This window comes from Mustelus asterias, unplaced genomic scaffold (assembly GCF_964213995.1).
Source record: "Mustelus asterias unplaced genomic scaffold, sMusAst1.hap1.1 HAP1_SCAFFOLD_1946, whole genome shotgun sequence".
Taxonomy (NCBI): domain Eukaryota; kingdom Metazoa; phylum Chordata; class Chondrichthyes; order Carcharhiniformes; family Triakidae; genus Mustelus; species Mustelus asterias.
Window position 1 is genome coordinate 26,223 of NW_027591891.1, and position 23,026 is coordinate 49,248.

Consider the following 23,026-nt stretch of genomic DNA (forward strand, 5'->3'; position numbering starts at 1 on the left):
ACCCTCCGACAATGCGGCACTCCCTCAGCACTCACCCTCCGACAGTGCGGCGCTCCCTCAGCCCTGATCCTCCAACAGTGCGGCGCTCCCTCAGCCCTGATCCTCCGACAGTGCGGCACTCCCTCAGCCTGACCCTCCGACAGTGCGGCGCTCCCTCAGCACTCACCCTCCGACAGTGTGGCGCTCCCTCAGCCCTGATCCTCCGACAGTGCGGCGCTCCCTCAGCACTGACCCTCCGACAGTGCGGCGCTCCCTCAGCATTGACCATCCGACAGTGTGGTGCCCCCTCAGCCCTGATCCTCCGACGGTGCGGCGCTCCCTCAGCACTGACCCTCCGACAGTGCGGCGCTCCCTCAGCATTGACCCTCCAACAGTGTGGCGCTCCCTCTGCCCTGACCCTCCGACAGTGCGGCGCTCCCTCAGCATTGACCCTCCAACAGTGCAGCGCTCCCTCAGCACTGACCCTCTGACAGCGCAGCGCTCCTTCTGCGCTGACCTTCCGAAGGCGCAGCGCCCCCTCAGCGCTGACCCACCGACAGTACAGCGCTCTCTCAGCACTGACCCTCCATCAGTGTGGCACCCCCTGAGCGCTGACCCTCCGACAGTGCAGCGGTCCCTCTGCGCTGACCCTCTGAAAGTGCGCCACCCTCTGACAGTGCGCCACCCCCTGAGTGCTGACCCTCCGACAGTGCGGCGCTCCCTCTCCGCTGATCCTCCGACAGTGCGCGCTCCCTCAGCACTGACCCTCCCACAGTGCGGTGCTCCCTCTGTGCTGACCCTCTGACACTGCGCCACCCCCTGAGCGCTGACCCTCCGACGGTGCGGCGCTCCCTCATCACCGACCCTTTGACAGTGCGGTGTTCCCTCAGCATTGACCCTCCGACAGTACGGCGCTCCCTCAGCACTGACCCTCCAATCGTGCGCCGCCCCCTGAGCGCTGACCCTCCGACAGTGCAATGCTCCCTCAGCACTGACCCTCCAACAGTGCGGCGCTCCCTCAGCACTGATCCTCCGACAGTGCGGCGCTCCCTCAGCACTGATCCTCCGACAGTGCGGCGCTCCCTCAGCACTGACCCTCCCACAGTGCGGCGCTCCCTCAGCACTGACCCTCCCACAGTATAGCGCCCCCTCAATGCTGACCCTCTGACAACGCGGTGCTCCCTCAGCAATGACCCTCCGTCAGTGCGCCGCCCCCTGAGCGCTGACCCTCCGACAGTGCGGCGCTTCCTCAGTGCTGACCCTCCGATAGTGCAGCGCTCCCTCAGCACTGACCCTCCCACAGTGCGGCGCTCCCTCAGCACTGACCCTCCAACAGTGCGGCGCTCCCTCAGCACTGACCCTCCAACTGTGCGGCGCTCCCTCAGCACTGACCCTCCCACAGTGCGGCGCTCCCTCAGCACTGACCCTCCCACAGTATAGCGCCCCCTCAATGCTGACCCTCTGACAACGCGGTGCTCCCTCAGCAATGACCCTCCGTCAGTGCGCCGCCCCCTGAGCGCTGACCCTCCGACAGTGCGGCGCTTCCTCAGTGCTGACCCTCCGATAGTGCAGCGCTCCCTCAGCACTGACCCTCCCACAGTGCGGCGCTCCCTCAGCACTGACCCTCCAACAGTGCGGCGCTCCCTCAGCACTGACCCTCCAACTGTGCGGCGCTCCCTCAGCACTGACCCTCCAACAGTGCGGCGCTCCCTCAGCTCTGACCCTCCGATAGTGCGGCGCTCCCTCAGCACTGACCCTCCGACAGTGCGGCGCTCCCTCAGCACTGACCCTCCCACAGTGCGGCACTCCCTCTGCACTGACCCTCCAACAGTGCGGCGCTCCCTCTGCACTGACCCTTTGACAGTGCGGCGCTCCCTCTGCACTGACACTTTGACAGTGCGGCGCTCCCTCTGCGCTGACCCTCTGACAGTGCGCCACCCCCTGAGCGCTGACCCTCCTTCAGTGCGGCACTCCCTCAGCACTGACCCTTTGTCAGTGCGGCGCTCCCTCAGCACTGACCCTTTGACAGTGCGGCGCTCCCTCAGCACTGACCCTTTGACAGTGCGGCGCTCCCTCAGCACTGACCCTTTGACAGTGCGGTGCTCCCTCAGCACTGACCCTTTGACAGTGCAGCGCTCCCTCAGCACTGACCCTCCCACAGTGCGGCGCTCCCTCTGCACTGACCCTTTGACACTGCGGCGCCCCTTGAGCGCTGACTGTCCGACAGTGTCAGCCTTGTGAGGGTTCCAAGGGCTTGAGCCCCTTGGTTTCTGACCCTGAGGTACGAGTGGGAGCCGCAGACTAACAGCTCATTGCGAGAGAGGACATTGGACAGCACACACACAACATTGTTTTCACCCAACTCCCAGTCGAGGAATTCCAGAGCTGAGAGCCCCAGGCAGCTGGATGGATGACCACCAATGGTGGAGCAATGGTGAGACAGGCCGGAATTGGAGTGGGCCACATTGGATTAAAGCCGGGACGCCTTGACCACAACACTCTCCTGCAACACAAGCGATACGGGACCAAACCTTAGCACGGTCAACTCCTCCACCGCCCTGCCTTACTCCCTCTCTCCCTCCACCCACCATTCCTCTCCCCCATCTGCCTCCCTTCCCACACCCTCAGCCCCCCTTTGCCTATATATTTGTTTTAGCTGAATCAGGCTTGCATCGTCGGGGGGAGTGGGATTGGGTTCATGGTGAGGTCGGAACGGGCAGGGAAACCCTTTCCGCACCTACTCACAGTGACTCTACAATTGGCAGGAGGGGAGATGGGTGGGGTGAGCCAGTGAGGATTGTTGCGTGGGTCCGGGGTGCTATTTGAGGAGAAGATGGAGCTTTTTATAGAAAGAGACAAGATATATATAAACACTTAAAACAGAATGTACACTTGGACGTAGCTGTACAATGTAAATAGATTGTGTTATGTTCCCCACTCTCCCACCCCTTGTCTACCCGACACTGTGCCCCCGCCCCCCCCTCCCATTATTATCTCCTTTGACCCCCCAACCCTGGGAGTGTCATCCTAAACTCCGAGGGGCCTAATTAGAACCATGTGGTAGGGGTCATGGTGCGTTGTTTTCACAATCACCTTTTTACTTTGTGCTTTTATTTTTTTGTCAATGTTTTATTTTAATAAATACTTTTGTGTCTCAGCGGCTTTCGAGGCTTTTTTTTTCAAAACAAAATGATTTCCTATTCCTGGGTCGCGGGCGTCGCTGGCTGGGTCCAGCATTTCTTGCCCCTCCCCCCCCCCCCCCCCCTCGTAGCCCCTGGAGAAGGTGGCAGGTGAACCGTTGCCTTCAAGTGCTGTGCTCCGCGCAGTGCAGGTATGCCCACCGCGCTGTTCGGGGAAGGGAGCTCAGCGATGCCAAAGGAAGGGCCGCCACATTTCTGAGGCTGGCGTGCTGCAGGGCGCCACCTGAGTAAACGCAAACGACATGCTGTGGGATCGATGAGAAACACAGTTCCTCAATGGGACATGGTATCAAACCGAATCTCCAATGAAACTCAAAAGACAATGTGGTAAAAGTGGATGCTGGTGCGCCTCAGTCACCCGTGGTGCCCCAGAAGGCACAGAAGGTCCTGACGGTGCTCGCAGACACCTCTGGGTAGTGAACATGTCCATGGAAGAGGGGGCAGACAGTCTGGATGGACGGACCCATGACTGTGGGACAAGTAGCTGCCCACCGGGACCGCCTCAGCCTCTTAAAGTTACCACTCAATCCCCTCCTACTGAGGGGCAACGGACTCCAAATCAACTATTCGGCTAAGGGGCCGGCGTTCTTGCCTCTCGGGGTCCCTGGAGCAGAATTTCGGATGAGCCAGAGATGAGCCGCCGTCTTGGCGACGCCGAGGAATACAAAAGTGGAATCCCAATTCGAGGTGGAGTCATGTACTGGGGTTCCAAAGGGCCTGATTCATAAGAACATAAGAAATAGGAGCAGGAGTAGGCCATCTAGCCCCTCGAGCCTGCCCCGCCATTCAATAAGATCATGGCTGATCTGACGTGGATCAGTACCACTTACCCGCCTGATCCCCATAACCCTTAATTCCCTTACCGATCAGGAATCCATCCATCCGCGCTTTAAACATATTCAGCGAGGTAGCCTCCACCACCTCAGTGGGCAGAGAATTCCAGAGATTCACCACCCTCTGGGAGAAGAAGTTCCTCCTCAACTCTGTCTTAAACCGACCCCCCTTTATTTTGAGGCTGTGTCCTCTAGTTTTAACTCCCTTACTAAGATTCAGCCCAAGAGATTGACCAGAATGGGATTCAGCGATGGGTTGACCACGGGCTTCTCCTGATCTCCCTCCACCACCCCCACCTAATGCACAAGCAACGGGTCCCGCTCCGATCAGGCTAAGGCTACAAAATCGAGTTTATTGAAAAACAAAATTCAACAGAAATGTGCGAGTATAGGCAATTATAAAAGGTAAAGGGAATAACAGTTCTTATGGTCAAGGAGAGTAAGCTGAGACCACCAGCTGCCTTCTTTTCTGGGTCCTACACCTCGGAGGGGATTCAGCACAGATTCAACAGAAATATACCAAAAGCTGCTCAAAAGCAGTCAATTATTTACAAAGACAGGATGGACACTGGGCTGGTGGCTCCTCCAGCGTTGAGAGGTTTAAGATGATTGAAGGAAATAAAGGAGAGTATCAAATTAAAAACCAATGCATACAGAGTGGCCAAAATTAGTGGGGAACTAGAAGATTGGGAAGGCTTTAAAAAAACAACAAAGAACTACTAAGAAAGCAATAAAGAAAGGAAAGATAGATTATGAAAGTAAACTAGCACAAAATATAAAAACTGATAGTAAAAGTTTTTACAAAGATATAAAACGGAAAAGAGTGGCTAAAGTAAATGTTGGTCCCTTAGAAGATGAGAAGGGGGATTTAATAATAGGAAACGAGGAAATGGCCGAGGCCTTAAACAAGTTTTTTTGTGTTGGTCTTCACAGTGGAGGACACAAATAGCAGACCAATAATTGACGGTCATGGGACTGTAGGGGGTGAGGACCTTGAAACGATCACTATTACTAAAGAGGTAGTGCTGGGTAGGCTAATGGGACTAAAGGTAGACAAGTCCCCTGGTCCGGATGGAATGCATCCCAGGGCACTAAAAGAAATGGCAGAAGAAATAGCAAATGCATTAGTTGTAATTTATCAAAATTCACTGGACTCTGGGGAGGTGCCGGCTGATTGGAAAACAGCTAATGTAACGCCACTGTTTAAAAAAGGAGCTAGACAAAAGGCAGTTAACTGTAGGCCGGTTAGCTTAACATCCGTATTGGGAAAATGCTGGAATCTATCATTAAGGAAGAAATAGCAGGACACCTGGAAAAGAATGGTTCAATCAAGCAGACGCAGCATAGACTCATGAAGGGAAAGTCATGTTTGACTAATGTACTGGAATTTTTTGAGGATATAACGAGTGCGGTTGACAGAGGGGAACCGGTGGATGTGGTGTATTTAGATTTCCAGAAGGCATTCGATAAGGTGCCTCACAAAAGGTACTGCATAAGATAAAGGTACACGGAGTTGGGGGTAAAGTGTTAGCGTGGATTGAGGATTGGCTATCTAACAGTCCTGAACAGAGATTGGGCAAAAATGAGTGGAAATCCGTAACACTCTTCCCTCCACCACCCACCTCCCCGCCCCCACCTGCAACCATGACAGCAACACAAAGAAAATTGTCGGGGGGTAGAGTTGGGGTCTATTGAAAATTTCAAATTGTTGTAGGGTTAAGGGGATCGAAGAGGTAACGTGGGTTAAGGGAGTTGGGATACAGCTTGGCCTTGAATAACTGAGAGTGGCCCTGAGAAGCTGAATGCACTCTTGTTACCAAAGTGTTGCCCTCGAACTCCTGTCAACTGACATTGTGAACAAAGACACACAAACTCTTGAATTATTGTACAATTTATTGTACTTTATCAAGTTACATCAGGCAACAAACTTTGTTATACACAAAGCAACTAACCTCTGACTTAAACACGCAAATAATTTAAACTCTCATCTTCTTCATTATACACCAAGTATCAAAACTTAACAAAATAGCCAAACTCATGACTTGGGCCTAGAAATACTACCCATGGCACAGTGAACTGGTTAGATGCCCCCTTGGTGGGCTTTGTCTGATGTCTCCAAGTTCCAAACTCTGGGTCTTGCTGCTCCTTCTACGATGGTTGACCCCGGGTAACTGCTGCTGGTGTCTCTTTGTTTTTTCTTCTCATGCAGACCCTGCTGGCACTGATCGTACTTCCAGTCACATACTCATCAGGCAGGCACGAATCAATCACTCTCTTTTTTGGTCACAAATACTAAAGAGTCGTGCCTCTCAGGGGGTCGTAGTTTTCTCAGGAGCACGACACACACGGGTCTGTGTTTAATCGCTGTCGGTTCAAGGCACAGCAGCAGCCACTGTCCAATCAATTCCTGTCTTTGTTCCATAACTGCACATCCTGTCCTTTGCTGCTCCCACAATCCTTTGCCTGATTATATAGAGTTAGCCCTTTTAACCATCAGGCTCTGCTGGTGTCTTCACTTTGCTTGTGTCCTTATGAATACCCATCAGGCTACAATAGGAACAGAAGTGGTCCATTCAGCCCATCAAGCCTGCTCATTTAACATGATCAGGGCTGACCATCCATTTCTATGCCTTTCCCCCACACTTACCCCACGTCCCTTTAGAAATCTCTCAATCTCCGCTTTGAACATACTCAATGACAGAGCTTCCACAGCCCTCCTGGGATAGAGAATTCCAAAGACAGTGAACCCGCAGTGTAAAGACATTTCTCCTCATCTTAGTCCTAAATGGCTTCCTTCTTATTTAGAAATTATGCCCTCTGGTTCTAGATTCCCAACTACGGGAAACATCTCACCCACATCTACCCTGTCTATTGCTTTTAGATATTCTATAGGTTTCAATGTAATCACCTCTCATTCTTTCAAACTTTAGAGAACACTGGTCTAATTTGCTCAATCTCTCTTCATAAGACAGCCCCTCCATCCCCCGGAACAAGTCTGGTGAACTTTTGTTGCACTTCCTCTATGGTAATATTCTTTCTGAGGTAAGGGGGCCAAAACTGCGCACGGTACTCCAGGTGTGGTCTAACCAAGCTCCGATGCAATTAACGCAAGACCTCACCACTCCTGTACTCAAATCCTCTCACGATAAAGGCTAATGTTCCACTAGCCTTCATCATAGCTCGCTGCACCTACACGCTATCCTTCAGTAACTTATGGACAAGAACACCCGAGTCTCTTTGTACATCCACGGTTCCTGTTTTCTCACCATTTACGAAGTTGCAGGGTGTTACTTTCATCTCGGTCTCTGGTAACCATAACACCATAAGGCCGCAAGACATAGGAGCAGAATTAGGCCATTCAGCCCATCGGGTCTGCTCCGCTATTCAATCATGGCTGATATTTTCATTGTAAGAAGTCTCACAACACCAGGTTAAAGTCCAACAGGTTTATTTGGTAGCAAATACCATAAGCTTTCGGAGCGCTGCTCCTTCGTCAGATGGAGTGGAAATTTCCACTCCATCTGACGAAGGAGCAGCGCTCCGAAAGCTAATGGTATTTGCTACCAAATAAACCTGTTGGACTTTAACCTGGTGTTGTTAAAACTCTTACTGTGTTCACCCCAGTCCAACACCGGCATCTCCACATCATGATATTTTCATCCCATTCTCCTGCCATTTCTCCATTACCGCTGACCCCCTTATTAATCAAGAACCTATCTGTCTCTGTCTCAGAGACACTCAATGACCTGGCCTCCACAGCCTTCAGCGGCAAAGAGTTCCACAGATTCACCACTCTCTGGCTGAAGAAATTCCCCCCCATCTCTGTTTTAAAGGATCGTCCCTTTAGCCTGAGGTTGTGCCCTCTGGTTCTAGTTTTTCCTATTAGTGGAAACATCCTCTCCATGCCCACTCTATCCAGGCCTCGCACTATCCTGTAGGTTTCCTGTAACCCAGGGCAACGCTGGAGGTAAAGGCAAGGGGTGGAGAGGGCTGTTGGGTTGCCCACCTCGTTAAGTGTGGATGGCCTCATCTGCCCTTGGTCAGTCCCACGTGCGAATACTTATTTTCAACACACTGCCCAGGGGCTGAAGTCGACATCGCCAAATGGGGCCCTGAAGGCTGAACAGGTGGGTGGTGAAGAGGAAAGGAATAACAAATATACAATCCCGTCTGCAACTTTGACTAAAATCTTCACCGGGGGCACGTGGCAATTAGAGATCTGAGTGGGGCCCACAAGGCATATTTTGACCATTACCTGCATTCAGGGTTGTGTGGTGATATAAACAGGGCCTAGTTTTAAGGCTGATAAAATTGGATATCCTAAATTAAAGAATTGGGCATATTAAAATCAAACACTGTCAAACCTCAGGCAGGAGAATTGTACAATACACAAACGTGTCTGCGCCTGACCCATCAACCACCCATCAAAGGTCGTTACTGATACTTAGCAGGAGATCATTGCACCTCATTGAAATGCACCGGCCTATTGTTAGAAGCCCAGATCAGGCCAGACTTTCTGTCACCAAGAGTTCCTGTAGATACCTTATCTGATAACAAGTTCAACAGCATGGAGATGGACACCTGGGGGGCGGACCCTGGTGTCCTGTCAGGCATGATGTGGAGATGCCGGCGTTGGACTGGGGTAAGCACAGTAAGAAGTCTCACAACACCAGGTTAAAGTCCAACAGGTTTATTTGGTAGCAAATACCATAAGCTTTCGGAGCACTGCTCCTTCGTCAGATGGAGTGGTCTCTGTTCTCAAACAGGGCACAGACACAGAAATCAAATTACAGAATACTGATTAGAATGCAAATCTAATCAGTATTCTGTAATTTGATTTCTGTGTCTGTGCCCTGTTTGAGAACAGAGACCACTCCATCTGACGAAGGAGCATTGCTCCGAAAGCTTATGGTATTTGCTACCAAATAAACCTGTTGGACTTTAACCTGGTGTTGTGAGACTTCTTACTGTCCTGTCAGGCAGACATCAAGAAACCCACTGGGTATTGGAACCCCCTCCTGGAACCTCATTGGCCGGAAGCCAGAGAAGATTCTGGAAAGGCATGCAAGCTGGGGGATAAAGTGACACACTCCAAGACACACGGGCGCGAAGACTCGACGAGGGAGGTGGCCGTGACCATTCGGAAGACTGACCAGAGAAGGAAGGAAAGGAGAAGCTGCCATCGAGACTCACCTTCATGACGACGGACCAGAGGGACTCAGAGAATCGAGTCTGCAGTTCAACCAAACCATCTTTACGGGTAGTATACTCGAATCTGGGGTATCCTCTTGTTTTATGTGGGTAATTTAAGGGTTATTATTAATAAACTTGTTGAACCTTTACTTGTGTTTGTCCTTTGTCCATCGTGCAAATAAGGACACCGGGGTAAAACCTTAGAGTAAACAAACTGGTCGAAAGTATCTGAGAATTAACAGGTACAACAGTTGCCACATTCTTTTGAACGGTCAGTGCTAAGGGAGTGCCGCACTGTGGGAGGGTCAGTGCTGAGGGAGCGCCGCACTGTGGGAGGGTCAGTGCTGAGGGAGCGCCGCACTGTGGGAGGGTCAGTGCTGAGGGAGCACTGCACTGTGGGAGGGTTAGTGCTGAGGGAGCACCGCACTGTGGGAGGGTCAGTGCTGAGGGAGCACCGCACTGTGGGAGGGTCAGTGCTGAGGGAGTGCCGCACTGTGGGAGGGTCAGTGCTGAGGGAGCGCCGCACTGTGGGAGGGTCAGTGCTGAGGGAGCGCCGCACTGTGGGAGGGTCAGTGCTGAGGGAGCGCCGCACTGTGGGAGGGTCAGTGCTGAGGGAGCGCCGCACTGTGGGAGGGTCAGTGCTGAGGGAGCGCCGCACTGTGGGAGGGTCAGTGCTGAGGGAGCGCCGCACTGTGGGAGGGTCAGTGCTGAGGGAGCACTGCACTGTGGGAGGGTCAGTGCTGAGGGAGCGCCACACTCAAAAGTTTAAGTTTATTTATCAGTTAAAAGTAAGGCTTACATTAACACTGCAATGAAGTTACTGTGAAAATCCCCCAGTCGCCACACTCCGGTGCCTGTTCGGGTACACTGAGAGAGAATTTAGCATGGCCAATGCACCTAACCTGCACGTCTTTCGGACTGTGGGAGGAAACCGGAGCACCCGGAGGAAACCCACGCCTGAGTCTGCGGAGGACCAGGTTGGGAGGACCAGGCTCTGGGAGGACCAGGCACTGGGAGCACCAGGTTGGGAGGACATGGTGCTGGGAGGACCAGGCACTGGGAGGACCAGGCTCTGGTAGGACTAGGTTGGGAGGACCAGGCGCTGGGAGGACCAGGTTGGGAGGACCAGGCGCTGGGAGGACCAGGTTGGGAGGACCAGGCTCTGGTAGGACTAGGTTGGGAGGACCAGGCTCTGGGAGGACCAGGCGCTGGGCGGACCAGGTTGGGAGGACCAGGCGCTGGGAGGACCAGGTTGGGAGGACCAGGCTCTGGGAGGACCAGGCGCTGGGCGGACCAGGTTGGGAGGACCAGGCGCTGGGAGGACCAGGCGCTGGGAGGACCAGGCTGGCTGGGCGGGGTTACGTTGTCGGGAGGCGCGCTCTGTGAGCGAGAGCTGCCGGGTTTGAGAGGTTGGAGCCGGGAGGCGGTGAGCGCTGGGGGCCGGGGCTGGAGAGGCCGGAGCGAGGGAGAGTGGGAGGGGAAGCCGGGGGGCGGCGGGTGAGAGACGCGGTACAGGGAGGGGGAGTGGACTTGGGTACGGAGAGGAGTGGGTATGGGGCGGGGAGTGGATACGGGGGGAGTGGGTATGGGGGGGGAGTGGGTATGGGGGTCAGTGGGTATGGGGGGGTGAGTGAGTATGGGTAGGGGAGTGGGTATGGGGGGGAGTGGGTATGGGGCGGGGAGAGGGTATGGGAGGGAGTGGGTATGGGGGGAGTGGGTATGGGGCGGTGAGTGAGTATGGGTAGGGGAGTGGGTATGGGGGGGAGTGGGTATGGGGGGGAGTGGATATGGGAGGGAGTGGGTATGGGGGGAGTGGGTATGGGGCGGTGAGTGAGTATGGGTAGGGGAGTGGGTATGGGGGAGTGGGTATGGGTGGAGTGGGTACGGGGCGGGGAGTGGGTAAGGGGGGAGTGGGTATGGGGGGGAGTGGGTACGGGGCGGGGAGAGGGTAAGGGAGGGGTGGGTATGGGGGGAGTGGGTATGGGGCGGGGAGTGGATATGGGAGGGAGTGGGTTTGGGGGGAGTGGGTATGGGTAGGGGAGTGGGTGTGGGTAGGGGAGTGGGTATGGGGGGAGTGGGTATGGGGGAGTGGGTACGGGGTAGGGGAGTGGGTATGGGGGGGATTGGGTATGGGGGAGTGGGTAAGGGGCGGGGAGTGGGTATGGGGGGAGTGAGTATGTGGCGGGGAGTGGGTAAGGGGCGAGTGGGTATGGGGTGGGGAGTGGGTAAGGGGCGAGTGGGTATGGGGCGGGGAGTGGGTAAGGGGCGAGTGGGTATGGGGCGGGGAGTGGGTAAGGGGGGAGTGGGTATGGGGCGGGGAGTGGGTAAGGGGAGTGGGTATGGGTAGGGGAGTGGGTATGGGGAGGAGTGGGTACGGGTATGGAGGGAGTGGGTATGGGGAGGAGTGGGTGTGGGTATGGGGTGGGAAGTGGGTGGGGGCAGTGGGTATGGGGTGGGCAGTGGGTATGGGGGAGTGGGCAGTGGGTGTAGGGGGAGTGGGTACCGGGGGGTGTGGGTATGGGGTGGGAAGTGGGTGGGGGCAGTGGGTATGGGGTGGGGAGTGGGTATGGGATGGGGGAGTGGGTATGGGGGGAGTGGGTACGGGTACGGGGAGTGGGTACAGGTACGGGGAGTGGGTACAGGTACGGGGAGTGGGTACAGGGGAGTGGATATCGGTAGGGGGAGTGGGTACAGGGGAGTGAGTACGCGGGGAGTGGGTATGGGTGGGGAAGTGGGTACGGGAGGAGTGGGTATGGGTAGGGGAGTGGGTGTGGGGGGAGTGGGTACGGTTATGGGGGGGAGTGGGTCCGGGGGGAGTGGGTACGGGGGGGGAGAGTGGGTACGGGCGGGGGAGTGGGTACAGGGGAGTGGGTATGGGTGGGGGAGTGGGTATGGGGAGGAGTAGGTACGGGTAGGGGAAGTGGGTATGAGTGGGGGGAGTGGGTACTGGGGAGTGGATATGGGTCGGGGGAGTGTGTACGGGGGGTGAGTGTGTACGGGGGGTGAGTGTGTACGGGGGGAGTGTGTACGGGGTGAGTGGGTACGGGGTGAGTGGGTACGGGGGAGTGGGTACTGGGGGGTGAGTGGGTACTGGGGGGTGAGTGGGTACTGGGGGAGTGGGTATGGGGGAGTGGGTATGGGGTGAGTGGGTACGGGGGGAGTGGGTACGGGGGGAGTGGGTACGGGGGAGTGGGTACGGGGGAGTGGGTACGGGGGGAGTGGGTACGGGGGGAGTGGGTACGGGGGGAGTGGGTAAGGGGGGAGTGAGTACAGGGGAGTGGTATGGATAGGAGAGTGGGTATGGGGGCATGGGTCCGGGGGGAGTGGGTACGGGGAGGGGGGGGAGTGGGTACGGGGAGGGGGGGGGAGTGGGTACGGGGAGGGGGGGGAGTGGGTACGGGGAGGGGGGGGGAGTGGGTACGGGGAGGGGGGGGAGTGGGTTCCGGGAGGGGGGGGGGTGGGTTCCGGGAGGGGGGGGGGAGTGGGTACGGGGAGGAGGGAGTGGGTACGGGGAGGTGGGAGGCGGTACGGGGAGGGGGGTGTGGGCACGGGGAGGGGGGAGTGAGTACTGGGAGGTGGGAGGCAGTACGGGACGATGGTAATGGGTACAGGGGGAGTGGGTAGGGGGAGGTGGCAGTGGGTATGGGGAGGGGGGAGTGGGTCCGGGATAGGGAAGTGGGTGGGTAGGGGGAGGGAGAGTGGATGGGGAGGGGGAGTGGGTCCGGGGAGGGGGTGTGGGTACGGGGAGGGGGTGTGGGTACGGGGAGGGGGGAGTGGCTACGGGGAGGGGGGAGTGGTTACGGGGAGGGGGTGTGGGTACGGGGAGGGGGTGTGGGTACGGGGAGGGGGGAGTGGGTACGGGGAGGGGTTGTGGGGAGGTGGGAGTGGGTATGGGGAGGGGGTGTGGGTGGGTAAGGGGTGGGGAGAGTGGGGTTGGAGGAATGGGTGTGGGGAGGGGGCAACGGGAGAGGAGGAGAGTGGGTATGGGGAGGGGGAGAGCGGGTACGGGGAGGGGGAGAGCGGGGTGGGGGGGAGAGTGGGTACGGAGGAGGTGGGAGTGGGTCCGGGGAGGCAGAGAGCGGGGGGGAGAGTGGGGAGGGGGAGAGCGGGGGGAGAGTGGGGAGGGGGAGAGCGGGGGGGGAGAGTGGGGAGGGGGAGAGTGGGGAGGGGGAGAGCGGGGGGGAGAGTGGGTACGGGGAGGGGGAGAGCGGGGAGGGGGGAGTGGGTACGGGGAGGGGGCGAGCGGGGAGTGGGTACGGGGAGGGGGGAGTGGGTACGGGGAGGGGGGAGTGGGTACGGGGGGGGAGAGTGGGGGGGGGAGAGAGTGGGTACGGGGAGGTTGGAATGGCTACTGGGAGAGTGGGTGCGGGAAAGGGAAGAGTGCGCATGGGGGAGGGAGATGGTTGGGGGGAAGATGGGGGAGGGGGAGTGGGTAGGTTGAGAGTAGGTATGGGGCGGCGTCAGTGGGTGGGGTCAGAGTGGGTACTGGGTCGGAGAGTGGGTGCAGGGGAGCAGGGGGGGGGGCACTCGGTAATAGGTGAGATGGAGTGTGTGTACCAGGTGGAGATATTTCAGTGTTGCAGTGAGGGGTGTGGGACATAGCAGATTGTTACGGCGTGGATCATATCAGTATGTTACAGTGAGGGGTGTGGGGAATATCAGTGTTACAGTGAGGGGTGTGGGGTATATCAGAGTGTTACAGTGAGGGGTGTGGGGTATATCAGAGTGTTACAGTGAGGGGTGTGGGATATATCAGAGTGTTACAGTGAGGGGTGTGGGGTATATCAGAGTGTTACAGTGAGGGGTGTGGGGTATATCAGAGTGTTACAGTGAGGGGTGTGGGATATATCAGAGTGTTACAGTGAGGGGTGTGGGGTATATCAGAGTGTTACAGTGAGGGGTGTGGGGTATATCAGAGTGTTACAGTGAGGGGTGTGGGGTATATCAGAGTGTTACAGTGAGGGGTGTGGGGTATATCAGAGTGTTACAGTGAGGGTGTGGGATATATCAGAGTGTTACAGTGAGGGGTGTGTGGTATATCAGAGTGTTACAGTGAGGGGTGTGGGATATATCAGAGTGTTACAGTGCGGAGTGTGGGATATATCAGAGTGTTACAGTGAGGGGTGTGGGGTATATCAGAGTGTTACAGTGAGGGGTGTGGGGTATATCAGAGTGTTACAGTGAGGGGTGTGGGGTATATCAGAGTGTTACAGTGAGGGGTGTGGGGTATATCAGTGTTACAGTGCGGAGTGTGGGATATATCAGTGTGTTACAGTGAGGGGTGTGGGGTATATCAGAGTGTTACAGTGAGGGGTGTGGGGTATATCAGAGTGTTACAGTGAGGGGTGTGGGATATATCAGAGTGTTAGAGTGAGGGGTGTGGTATATATCAGAGTGTTACAGTGAGGGGTGTGGGATATATCAGAGTGTTACAGTGAGGGGTGTGGGGTATATTAGAGTGTTTCAGTGAGGGGTGTGGGATAGATCACAGTGTTACAATGAGGGGTGTGGGATATATCAGAGTGTTACAGTGAGGGGTGTGGGATATATCAGAGTGTTACAGTGAGGGGTGTGGGGTATATCAGAGTGTTACAGTGAGCGGTGTGGGATAGATCAGAGTGTTACAGTGAGGAGTGTGGGATATATCAGAGTGTTACAGTGAGGGGTGTGGGGTATATCAGCGTGTTACAGTAAGGGGTGTGGGGTATATCAGAGCGATACAGTGAGGGGTGTGGGATATCTCACAGTGTTACAGTGAGGGGTGTGGGGTATATCAGAGTGTTACACTGAGGGGTGTGGGATATATCAGAGTGTTACAGTGAGGGGTGTGGGGTATATCAGTGTCTTACAGTGAGGGGTGTGGGGTATATCAGCATGTTACAGTGAGGGGTGTGGGGTATATCAGTGTTACAGTGAGGGGTGTGGGATATATCAGAATGTTACAGTGAGGGGTGTGGGATATATCAGAGTGTTACAGTGAGGGGTGTGGGGTATATCAGAGTGTTACAGTGAGGGGTGTTGGATATATCAGAGTGTTACAGTGAGGGGTGTGGGGTATATCAGAGTGTTACAGTGAGGGGTGTGGGATATATCAGAGTGTTACAGTGAGGGGTGTGGGGTATATCAGAGTGTTACAGTGAGGGGTGTGGGGTATATCAGAGTGTTATAGTGAGGGGTGTGGGGTATATCAGAGTGTTATAGTGAGGGGTGTGGGATATATCAGAGTGTTACAGTGAGGGGTGTGGGCTATATCAGAGTGTTATAGTGAGGGGTGTGGGATATATCAGAGTGTTACAGTGAGGGGTGTGGTATATATCAGAGTGTTACAGTGAGGGGTGTGGGGTATATCAGAGTGTTGCAGTGAGGGGTGTGGGCTATATCAGAGTGTTGCAGTGAGGGGTGTGGGGTATATCAGAGTGTTATAGTGAGGGGTGTGGGATATATCAGATATATCAGCAAGGCCTTTGACAAGGTCCCTCATGGGAGGTTAGTTAGGAAGGTTCAGTCGCTAGGTATACATGTGGAGGTAGTAAATTGGATAAGACACTGGCTCAATGGAAGAAGCCAGAGAGTGGTTGTGGAGGATTGCTTTTCTGAGTGGAGGCCTGTGACTAGTGGTGTGCCGCAGGGATCGGTGTTGGGTCCATTGTTGTTTGTCATCTATATCAATGAACTGAATGATAATGTGGTAAATTGGATCAGCAAGTTTGCTGATGATACAAAGATTGGAGGTGTAGTGGACAGTGAGGAAGGTTTTCAAAGCTTGCAGCGGGATTTGGACCAACTAGAAAAATGGGCTGAAAAATGGCAAATGGAATTTAACGCAGACAAGTGTGGGATATTGCACTTTGGAAGGACAAACCAAAGAAGAACGTACAGGGTAAATGGTAGGACTCTGAAGAGTGCAGTTGAACAGAGGGATCTGGGAATACAGGTACAGAATTCCCTAAAAGTGACGTCACAGGTGGATAGGGTCGTAAAGAGTGCCTTTGGTACATTGGCCTTTATAAATCGGAGTATCGAGTATAAAAGTTGGAGTGTTATGGTAACGTTATATAACTGGCTGTCTTGTCTGGAGACAATACACATCTTTTTAGCCTGTCTTGATGCTCTCTCCACTCCCATTGTTTTGTTTCTTAAAGACTGGATTAGTTGTAAGTATTCGCATTCCAACCATTATTCATGTAAATTGAGTCTGTGTCTTATAAGTTCTGTTTGTGAACAGAATTCCCACTCACCTGAAGAAGGGGCTCAGAGCCTCGAAAGCTTGTGTGGCTTTTGCTACCAAATAAACCTGTTGGACTTTAACCTGGTGTTGTTAAACTTCTTACAACGTTATATAAGGCATTGGTGAGGCCGAGTTTGGAGTATTGTGTACAGTTTTGGTCACCTAGTTACAGGAAGGATGTAAATAAGATTGAAAGAGTGCAGAGAAGGTTCACAAGGATGTTGCCGGGACTTGAGAAGCTGAGTTACAGAGAGAGATTGAATAGGTTGGGACTTTATTCCCTGGAGCGTAGAAGATTGAGGGAAGATTTGATAGAGGTATATAAGATTTTGATGGGTATAGATAGAGTGAATGCAAGCAGGCTTTTTCCGCTGAGGCTCGGGGAGAAAAAAACCAGAGGGCATGGGTTAAGGGTGAAAGGAGAAAAGTTTAAAGGGAATATTAGGGGGGGCTTCTTCACGCAGAGAGTGGTGGGAGTGTGGAATGAGCTGCCGGATAAAGTGGTAAATGCGGGGTCACTTTTAACATTTAAGAAAAACTTCGACGGGTTCATGGATGAGAGGGGTGTGGAGGGATATGGTCCAAGTGCAGGTCAGTGGGACTTGGCATAAAATGGTTCGGCACAGACAAGAGGGGCCAAAAGGCCTGTTTCTGAGCTGTAATTTTCTATGGTTCTATGTTACAGTGAGGGGTGTGGGCTATATCAGAGTGTTACAGTGAGGGGTGTGGGGTATATCAGAGTGTTACAGTGAGGGGTGTGGGGTATATCAGAGTGTTACAGTGAGGGGTGTGGGATATATCAGAGTGTTACAGTGAGGGGCGTGGGGTATATCAGAGTGTTACAGTGAGGGGTGTGGGGTATATCAGAGTGTTACAGTGAGGGGTGTGGGGTATATCAGCGTGTTACAGTGAGGGGTGTGGGGTATATCAGCGTGTTACAGTGAGGGGTGTGGGATATATCAGAGTGTTACAGTGAGGGGTGTGGGATATATCAGAGTGTTACAGTGAGGGGTGTGGGATATATCAGAGTGTTACAGTGAGGGGTGTGGGATATATCAGAGTGTTACAGTGAGGGGTGTGGGATATATCAGAGTGTTACAGTGAGGGGTGTGGGATATATCAGAGTGTTACAGTGAGGGGTGTGGGATATATCAGAGTGTTACAGTGACGGGTGTGGGATATATCAGAGTGTTACAGTGAGGGGTGTGGGGTATATCAGAGTGTTACAGTGAGGGGTGTGGGGTATATCAGAGTGTTACAGTGAGGGGTGTGGGATATATCAGAGTGTTACAGTGAGGGGTGTGGGATATATCCAAGTGTTACAGTGAGGGGTGTGGGGTATATCAGAGTGTTACAGTGAGGGGTGTGGGGTATATCAGCGTGTTACAGTGAGGGGTGTGGGGTATATCAGAGTGTTACAGTGAGGGGTGTGGGGTATATCAGAGTGTTACAGTGAGGGGTGTGGGATATATCAGAGTGTTACAGTGAGGGGTGTGGGATATATCAGAGTGTTACAGTGAGGGGTGTGGGATATATCAGAGTGTTACAGTGAGGGGTGTGGGATATATCAGAGTGTTACAGTGAGGGGTGTGGGATATATCAGAGTGTTACAGTGAGGGGTGTGGGGTGTATCAGAGTGTTACAGTGAGGGGTGTGGGATATATCAGAGTGTTACAGTGAGGGGTGTGGGGTATATCAGCGTGTTACAGTGAGGGGTGTGGGATATATCAGAGTGTTACAGTGAGGGGTGTGGGATATATCAGAGTGTTACAGTGAGGGGTGTGGGATATATCAGAGTGTTACAGTGAGGGGTGTGGGATATATCAGAGTGTTACAGTGAGGGGTGTGGGATATATCAGAGTGTTACAGTGAGGGGTGTGGGGGATATCAGAGTGTTACAGTGAGGGGTGTGGGGTGTATCAGAGTGTTACAGTGAGGGGTGTGGGATATATCAGAGTGTTACAGTGAGGGGTGTGGGACATATCAGAGTGTTACAGTGAGGGGTGTGGGACATATCAGAGTGTTACAGTGAGGGGTGTGGGATATATCAGAGTGTTACAGTGAGGGGTGTGGGATATATCAGAGTGTTACAGTGAGGGGTGTGGGGTATATCAGAGTGTTACAGTGAGGGGTGTGGGATATATCAGAGTGTTACAGTGAGGGGTGTGGGGTATATCAGAGTGTTACAGTGAGGGGTGTGGGGTATATCAGAGTGTTACAGTGAGGGGTGTGGGGTATATCAGAGTGTTACAGTGAGGGGTGTGGGGTATATCAGAGTGTTACAGTGAGGGGTGTGGGATATATCAGAGTGTTACAGTGAGGGGTGTGGGACATATCAGAGTGTTACAGTGAGGGGTGTGGGACATATCAGAGTGTTACAGTGAGGGGTGTGGGATATATCAGAGTGTTACAGTGAGGGGTGTGGGGTATATCAGAGTGTTACAGTGAGGGGTGTGGGGTATATCAGCGTGTTACAGTGAGGGGTGTGGGGTATATCAGAGTGTTACAGTGAGGGGTGTGGGGTATATCAGAGTGTTACAGTGAGGGGTGTGGGATATATCAGAGTGTTACAGTGAGGGGTGTGGGATATATCAGAGTGTTACAGTGAGGGGTGTGGGATATATCAGAGTGTTACAGTGAGGGGTGTGGGATATATCAGAGTGTTACAGTGAGGGGTGTGGGATATATCAGAGTGTTACAGTGAGGGGTGTGGGGTGTATCAGAGTGTTACAGTGAGGGGTGTGGGATATATCAGAGTGTTACAGTGAGGGGTGTGGGGTATATCAGCGTGTTACAGTGAGGGGTGTGGGATATATCAGAGTGTTACAGTGAGGGGTGTGGGATATATCAGAGTGTTACAGTGAGGGGTGTGGGATATATCAGAGTGTTACAGTGAGGGGTGTGGGATATATCAGAGTGTTACAGTGAGGGGTGTGGGATATATCAGAGTGTTACAGTGAGGGGTGTGGGGGATATCAGAGTGTTACAGTGAGGGGTGTGGGGTGTATCAGAGTGTTACAGTGAGGGGTGTGGGATATATCAGAGTGTTACAGTGAGGGGTGTGGGACATATCAGAGTGTTACAGTGAGGGGTGTGGGACATATCAGAGTGTTACAGTGAGGGGTGTGGGATATATCAGAGTGTTACAGTGAGGGGTGTGGGATATATCAGAGTGTTACAGTGAGGGGTGTGGGGTATATCAGAGTGTTACAGTGAGGGGTGTGGGATATATCAGAGTGTTACAGTGAGGGGTGTGGGGTATATCAGAGTGTTACAGTGAGGGGTGTGGGGTATATCAGAGTGTTACAGTGAGGGGTGTGGGGTATATCAGAGTGTTACAGTGAGGGGTGTGGGGTATATCAGAGTGTTACAGTGAGGGGTGTGGGATATATCAGAGTGTTACAGTGAGGGGTGTGGGACATATCAGAGTGTTACAGTGAGGGGTGTGGGACATATCAGAGTGTTACAGTGAGGGGTGTGGGATATATCAGAGTGTTACAGTGAGGGGTGTGGGGTATATCAGAGTGTTACAGTGAGGGGTGTGGGGTATATCAGAGTGTTACAGTGAGGGGTGTGGGGTATATCAGAGTGTTACAGTGAGGGGTGTGGGGTATATCAGAGTGTTACAGTGAGGGGTGTGGGATATATCAGAGTGTTACAGTGAGGGGTGTGGGCTATATCAGAGTGTTACAGTGAGGGGTGTGGGATATATCAGAGTGTTACAGTGAGGGGTGTGGGATATATCAGAGTGTTACAGTGAGGGGTGTGGGGTATATCAGAGTGTTACAGTGAGGGGTGTGTGGTATATCAGAGTGTTACAGTGAGGGGTGTGTGGTATATCAGAGTGTTACAGTGAGGGGTGTGGGATATATCAGAGTGTTACAGTGAGGGGTGTGGGATATATCAGAGTGTTACAGTGAGGGGTGTGGGATATATCAGAGTGTTACAGTGAGGGGTGTGGGATATATCAGAGTGTTACAGTGAGGGGTGTGGGATATATCAGAGTGTTACAGTTTTTAAAGAGAGGGCTGACTTTCAAAATGTTTCATGATGTCCTTTTTTTCCCCCCCTTGCCACAGGGTTCTGATTGGTTGGAGGGCGGCAGGAGGAGTCCATTACCATGGAGCAAGAACCAGTCCGTCCCCGGCAAAGATTGGGGTCTCTGGTTCCGCGTTTGCCAGTCAGCAGCAGCATGGCGGTAAGCGCGTATCACTGAACTCTGTCCACCACTTACTGTCAAGCCTGTTCAGAGTGTGCGAATCGGCACTCAGCCGCCTCCAGAGACATTTGAGACAGGCACCCGAATGTTGGACTAATGTTCGGTTTGTAAGGAGCACCTTACAGGAGGGTGGAAGAGAGGCTGCGGGCGGGGATTCCAGAGCACATCCACGGAGTGTGTGGATGTCAGGGGGACGTGCTTTCGGGAACAGAGCGGGGGAAATGCACCAAGAGTGGCTGGTGACCGAGTACTGAAAGCAGAGTAGCTGGCCATTCAGCCCCTTCGCTCTGTCTCAGTCCTCATGTTGTTCCACCACTCTTCTGCCACCCCCTACAGACCTCTCTCCTCAATCCCCCTCCCCCATTGCATTTATTATTGACTGCCTTCTTATGTTTTGATTTGATTTATTATTGTCACATGTTTTAGTGTACAGCGAGAGGTATTTTTCTTGCGCGCTATACAGACAAAGCATACTGTTCAGAGAGAAGGTAAGGGAATGGTGCAGACTGTAGTGTTACAGTCACAGCTCGGGTGTAGAGAAAGATCAACTTAATATGGGGGAGGTCCATTCCCCACTGTGTTCTTGTCTCCACCCCACATACACAGACACCCTAATAAGTAGAAACATCTTCCCGCCGTCAACACTTTTATCATCATTTTAATGACTTTGTTGTCAGAGCGTTGGTGCTGAAGGAGGGTCAGTGCTGAGGGAGCGCCGCACTGTGGGAGGGTCAGTGCTGAGGGAGCGCCGCACTGTGGGAGGGTCAGTGCTGAGGGAGCGCTGCACTGTGGGAGGGTCAGTGCTGAGGGAGCGCCGCACTGTGGGAGGGTCAGTGCTGAGGGAGCGCGGCACTGTGGGAGGGTCAGTGCTGAGAGAGCGCCGCACTGTGGGAGGGTCAGTGCTGAGGGAGCGCCGCACTGTGGGAGGGTCAGTGCTGAGGGAGCACCGCACTGTGGGAGGGTCAGTGCTGAGGGAGCGCGGCACTGTGGGAGGGTCAGTGCTGAGAGAGCGCCGCACTGTGGGAGGGTCTGTGCTGAGGGAGCGCCGCACTGTGGGAGGGTCAGTGCTGAGGGAGCGCCGCACTGAGGGAGCGCTGCACTGTGGGAGGGTCAGTGCTGAGGGAGCGCCACACGGTGGGAGTGTCAGTGCTGAGGGAGCGCCGCACTGAGGGAGCGCTGCACTGTGGGAGGGTCAGTGCTGAGGGAGCGCCGCACTGTGGGAGGGTCAGTGCTGAGGGAGCGCCGCACTGTGGGAGGGTCAGTGCTGAGGGAGCGCCGCACTGTGGGAGGGTCAGTGCTGAGAGAGCACCGCACTGTGGGAGGGTCGGTGCTGAGGGAGCGCCGCACTGTGGGGGGGTCAGTGCTGAGGGAGTGCCGCACTGTGAGAGGGTCAGTGCTGAGGGAGCGCCGCACTGTGGGAGGGTCAGTGCTGAGGGAGCGCCGCACTGTGGGAGGGTCGGTGCTGAGGGAGCGCCGCACTGTGGGAGGGTCAGTGCTGAGGGAGCGCCGCACTGTGGGAGGGTCAGTGCTGAGGGAGCGCCGCACTGTGGGAGGGTCAGTGCTGAGGGAGTGCTGCACTGTGGGTCAGTGCCGTGGGAGCGGCGCACTGTGGGAGGGTCAGTGCCAACGGTGTGCCACAGTGTCGGAGGGTCAATGCCAAGGTAACACACTTTCAGGCGCACTGCAAAAGATGCCATGCTCCCTCAACCCTGACCCTCTGACAGTGCGGCGCGCCCTCAGCACTGACCCTCCCACAGCACGGCGCTCCCTCAGCACTGACCTATCAGGAGAGTGTGGGGCTCAAATCTTGGCAAAGGGGGCTTGACCTACTGGCCCCAAGCTGAGCGTGACCCCTCATACTGTACCTGTTGCACCCGCACTGTGACTGTCGAACGGTTTTTGTACCTTCACCTGTTATTTGGAATTAATGGAAAATCCATTTAAACTGGGTAAATCTTTCCGAAGGCTGGAGTCTCCCAAGTGTGACAGGACAAGGAGGCAGAGTCTTGCAGGAACACCCATCGAGTGTGCGCTCGGGATTGGCTGGCAGGAAGGTCGCAGTCCCTGGTTATCGATTGATGAATTGCATCTCTCTGAGTTGCTGTGCTCTCAGCTGTCCCGTGACTGCTGTCCCTTGCACCGGGCGAGGGCCGTGAGGCTGCAGTCCCGCAAAGTGAAGCCAGCACCCCAGCCACCCCCTCCCGCGCTGCCACTGTGGGACTGAGGGCATCAGCAGCAATGGAGGTGGGCAGGGAACCTGGTACGCGGGGTGTTCGCGGCGGGGGAGGCCTGTGGGGTCGCGCAGCTGAGACTCCATCGGGGAGGCGACCGAGAGTGTGAGGCTGGCACTCGGGGGAATGTTGTGGAGAATTCA

General features: G+C 54.3%; 1 protein-coding gene across 1 annotated transcript in view; it reads left to right on the plus strand.

The window, feature by feature from the left end:
- Nucleotides 1-10,525: 10,525 nt before the first annotated feature.
- LOC144489035 (protein deacetylase HDAC6-like) overlaps nt 10,526-23,026 on the plus strand; it is a gene marked incomplete at its 3' end in the record, with an annotated part of 30,810 nt that continues 18,309 nt past the window's right edge. The window contains exons 1-2 of the mRNA XM_078206988.1: nt 10,526-10,631; nt 20,513-20,631. Coding sequence (XP_078063114.1) covers nt 20,554-20,631 — 78 coding nt within the window. The remainder of the gene's footprint in view (nt 10,632-20,512; nt 20,632-23,026) is intronic.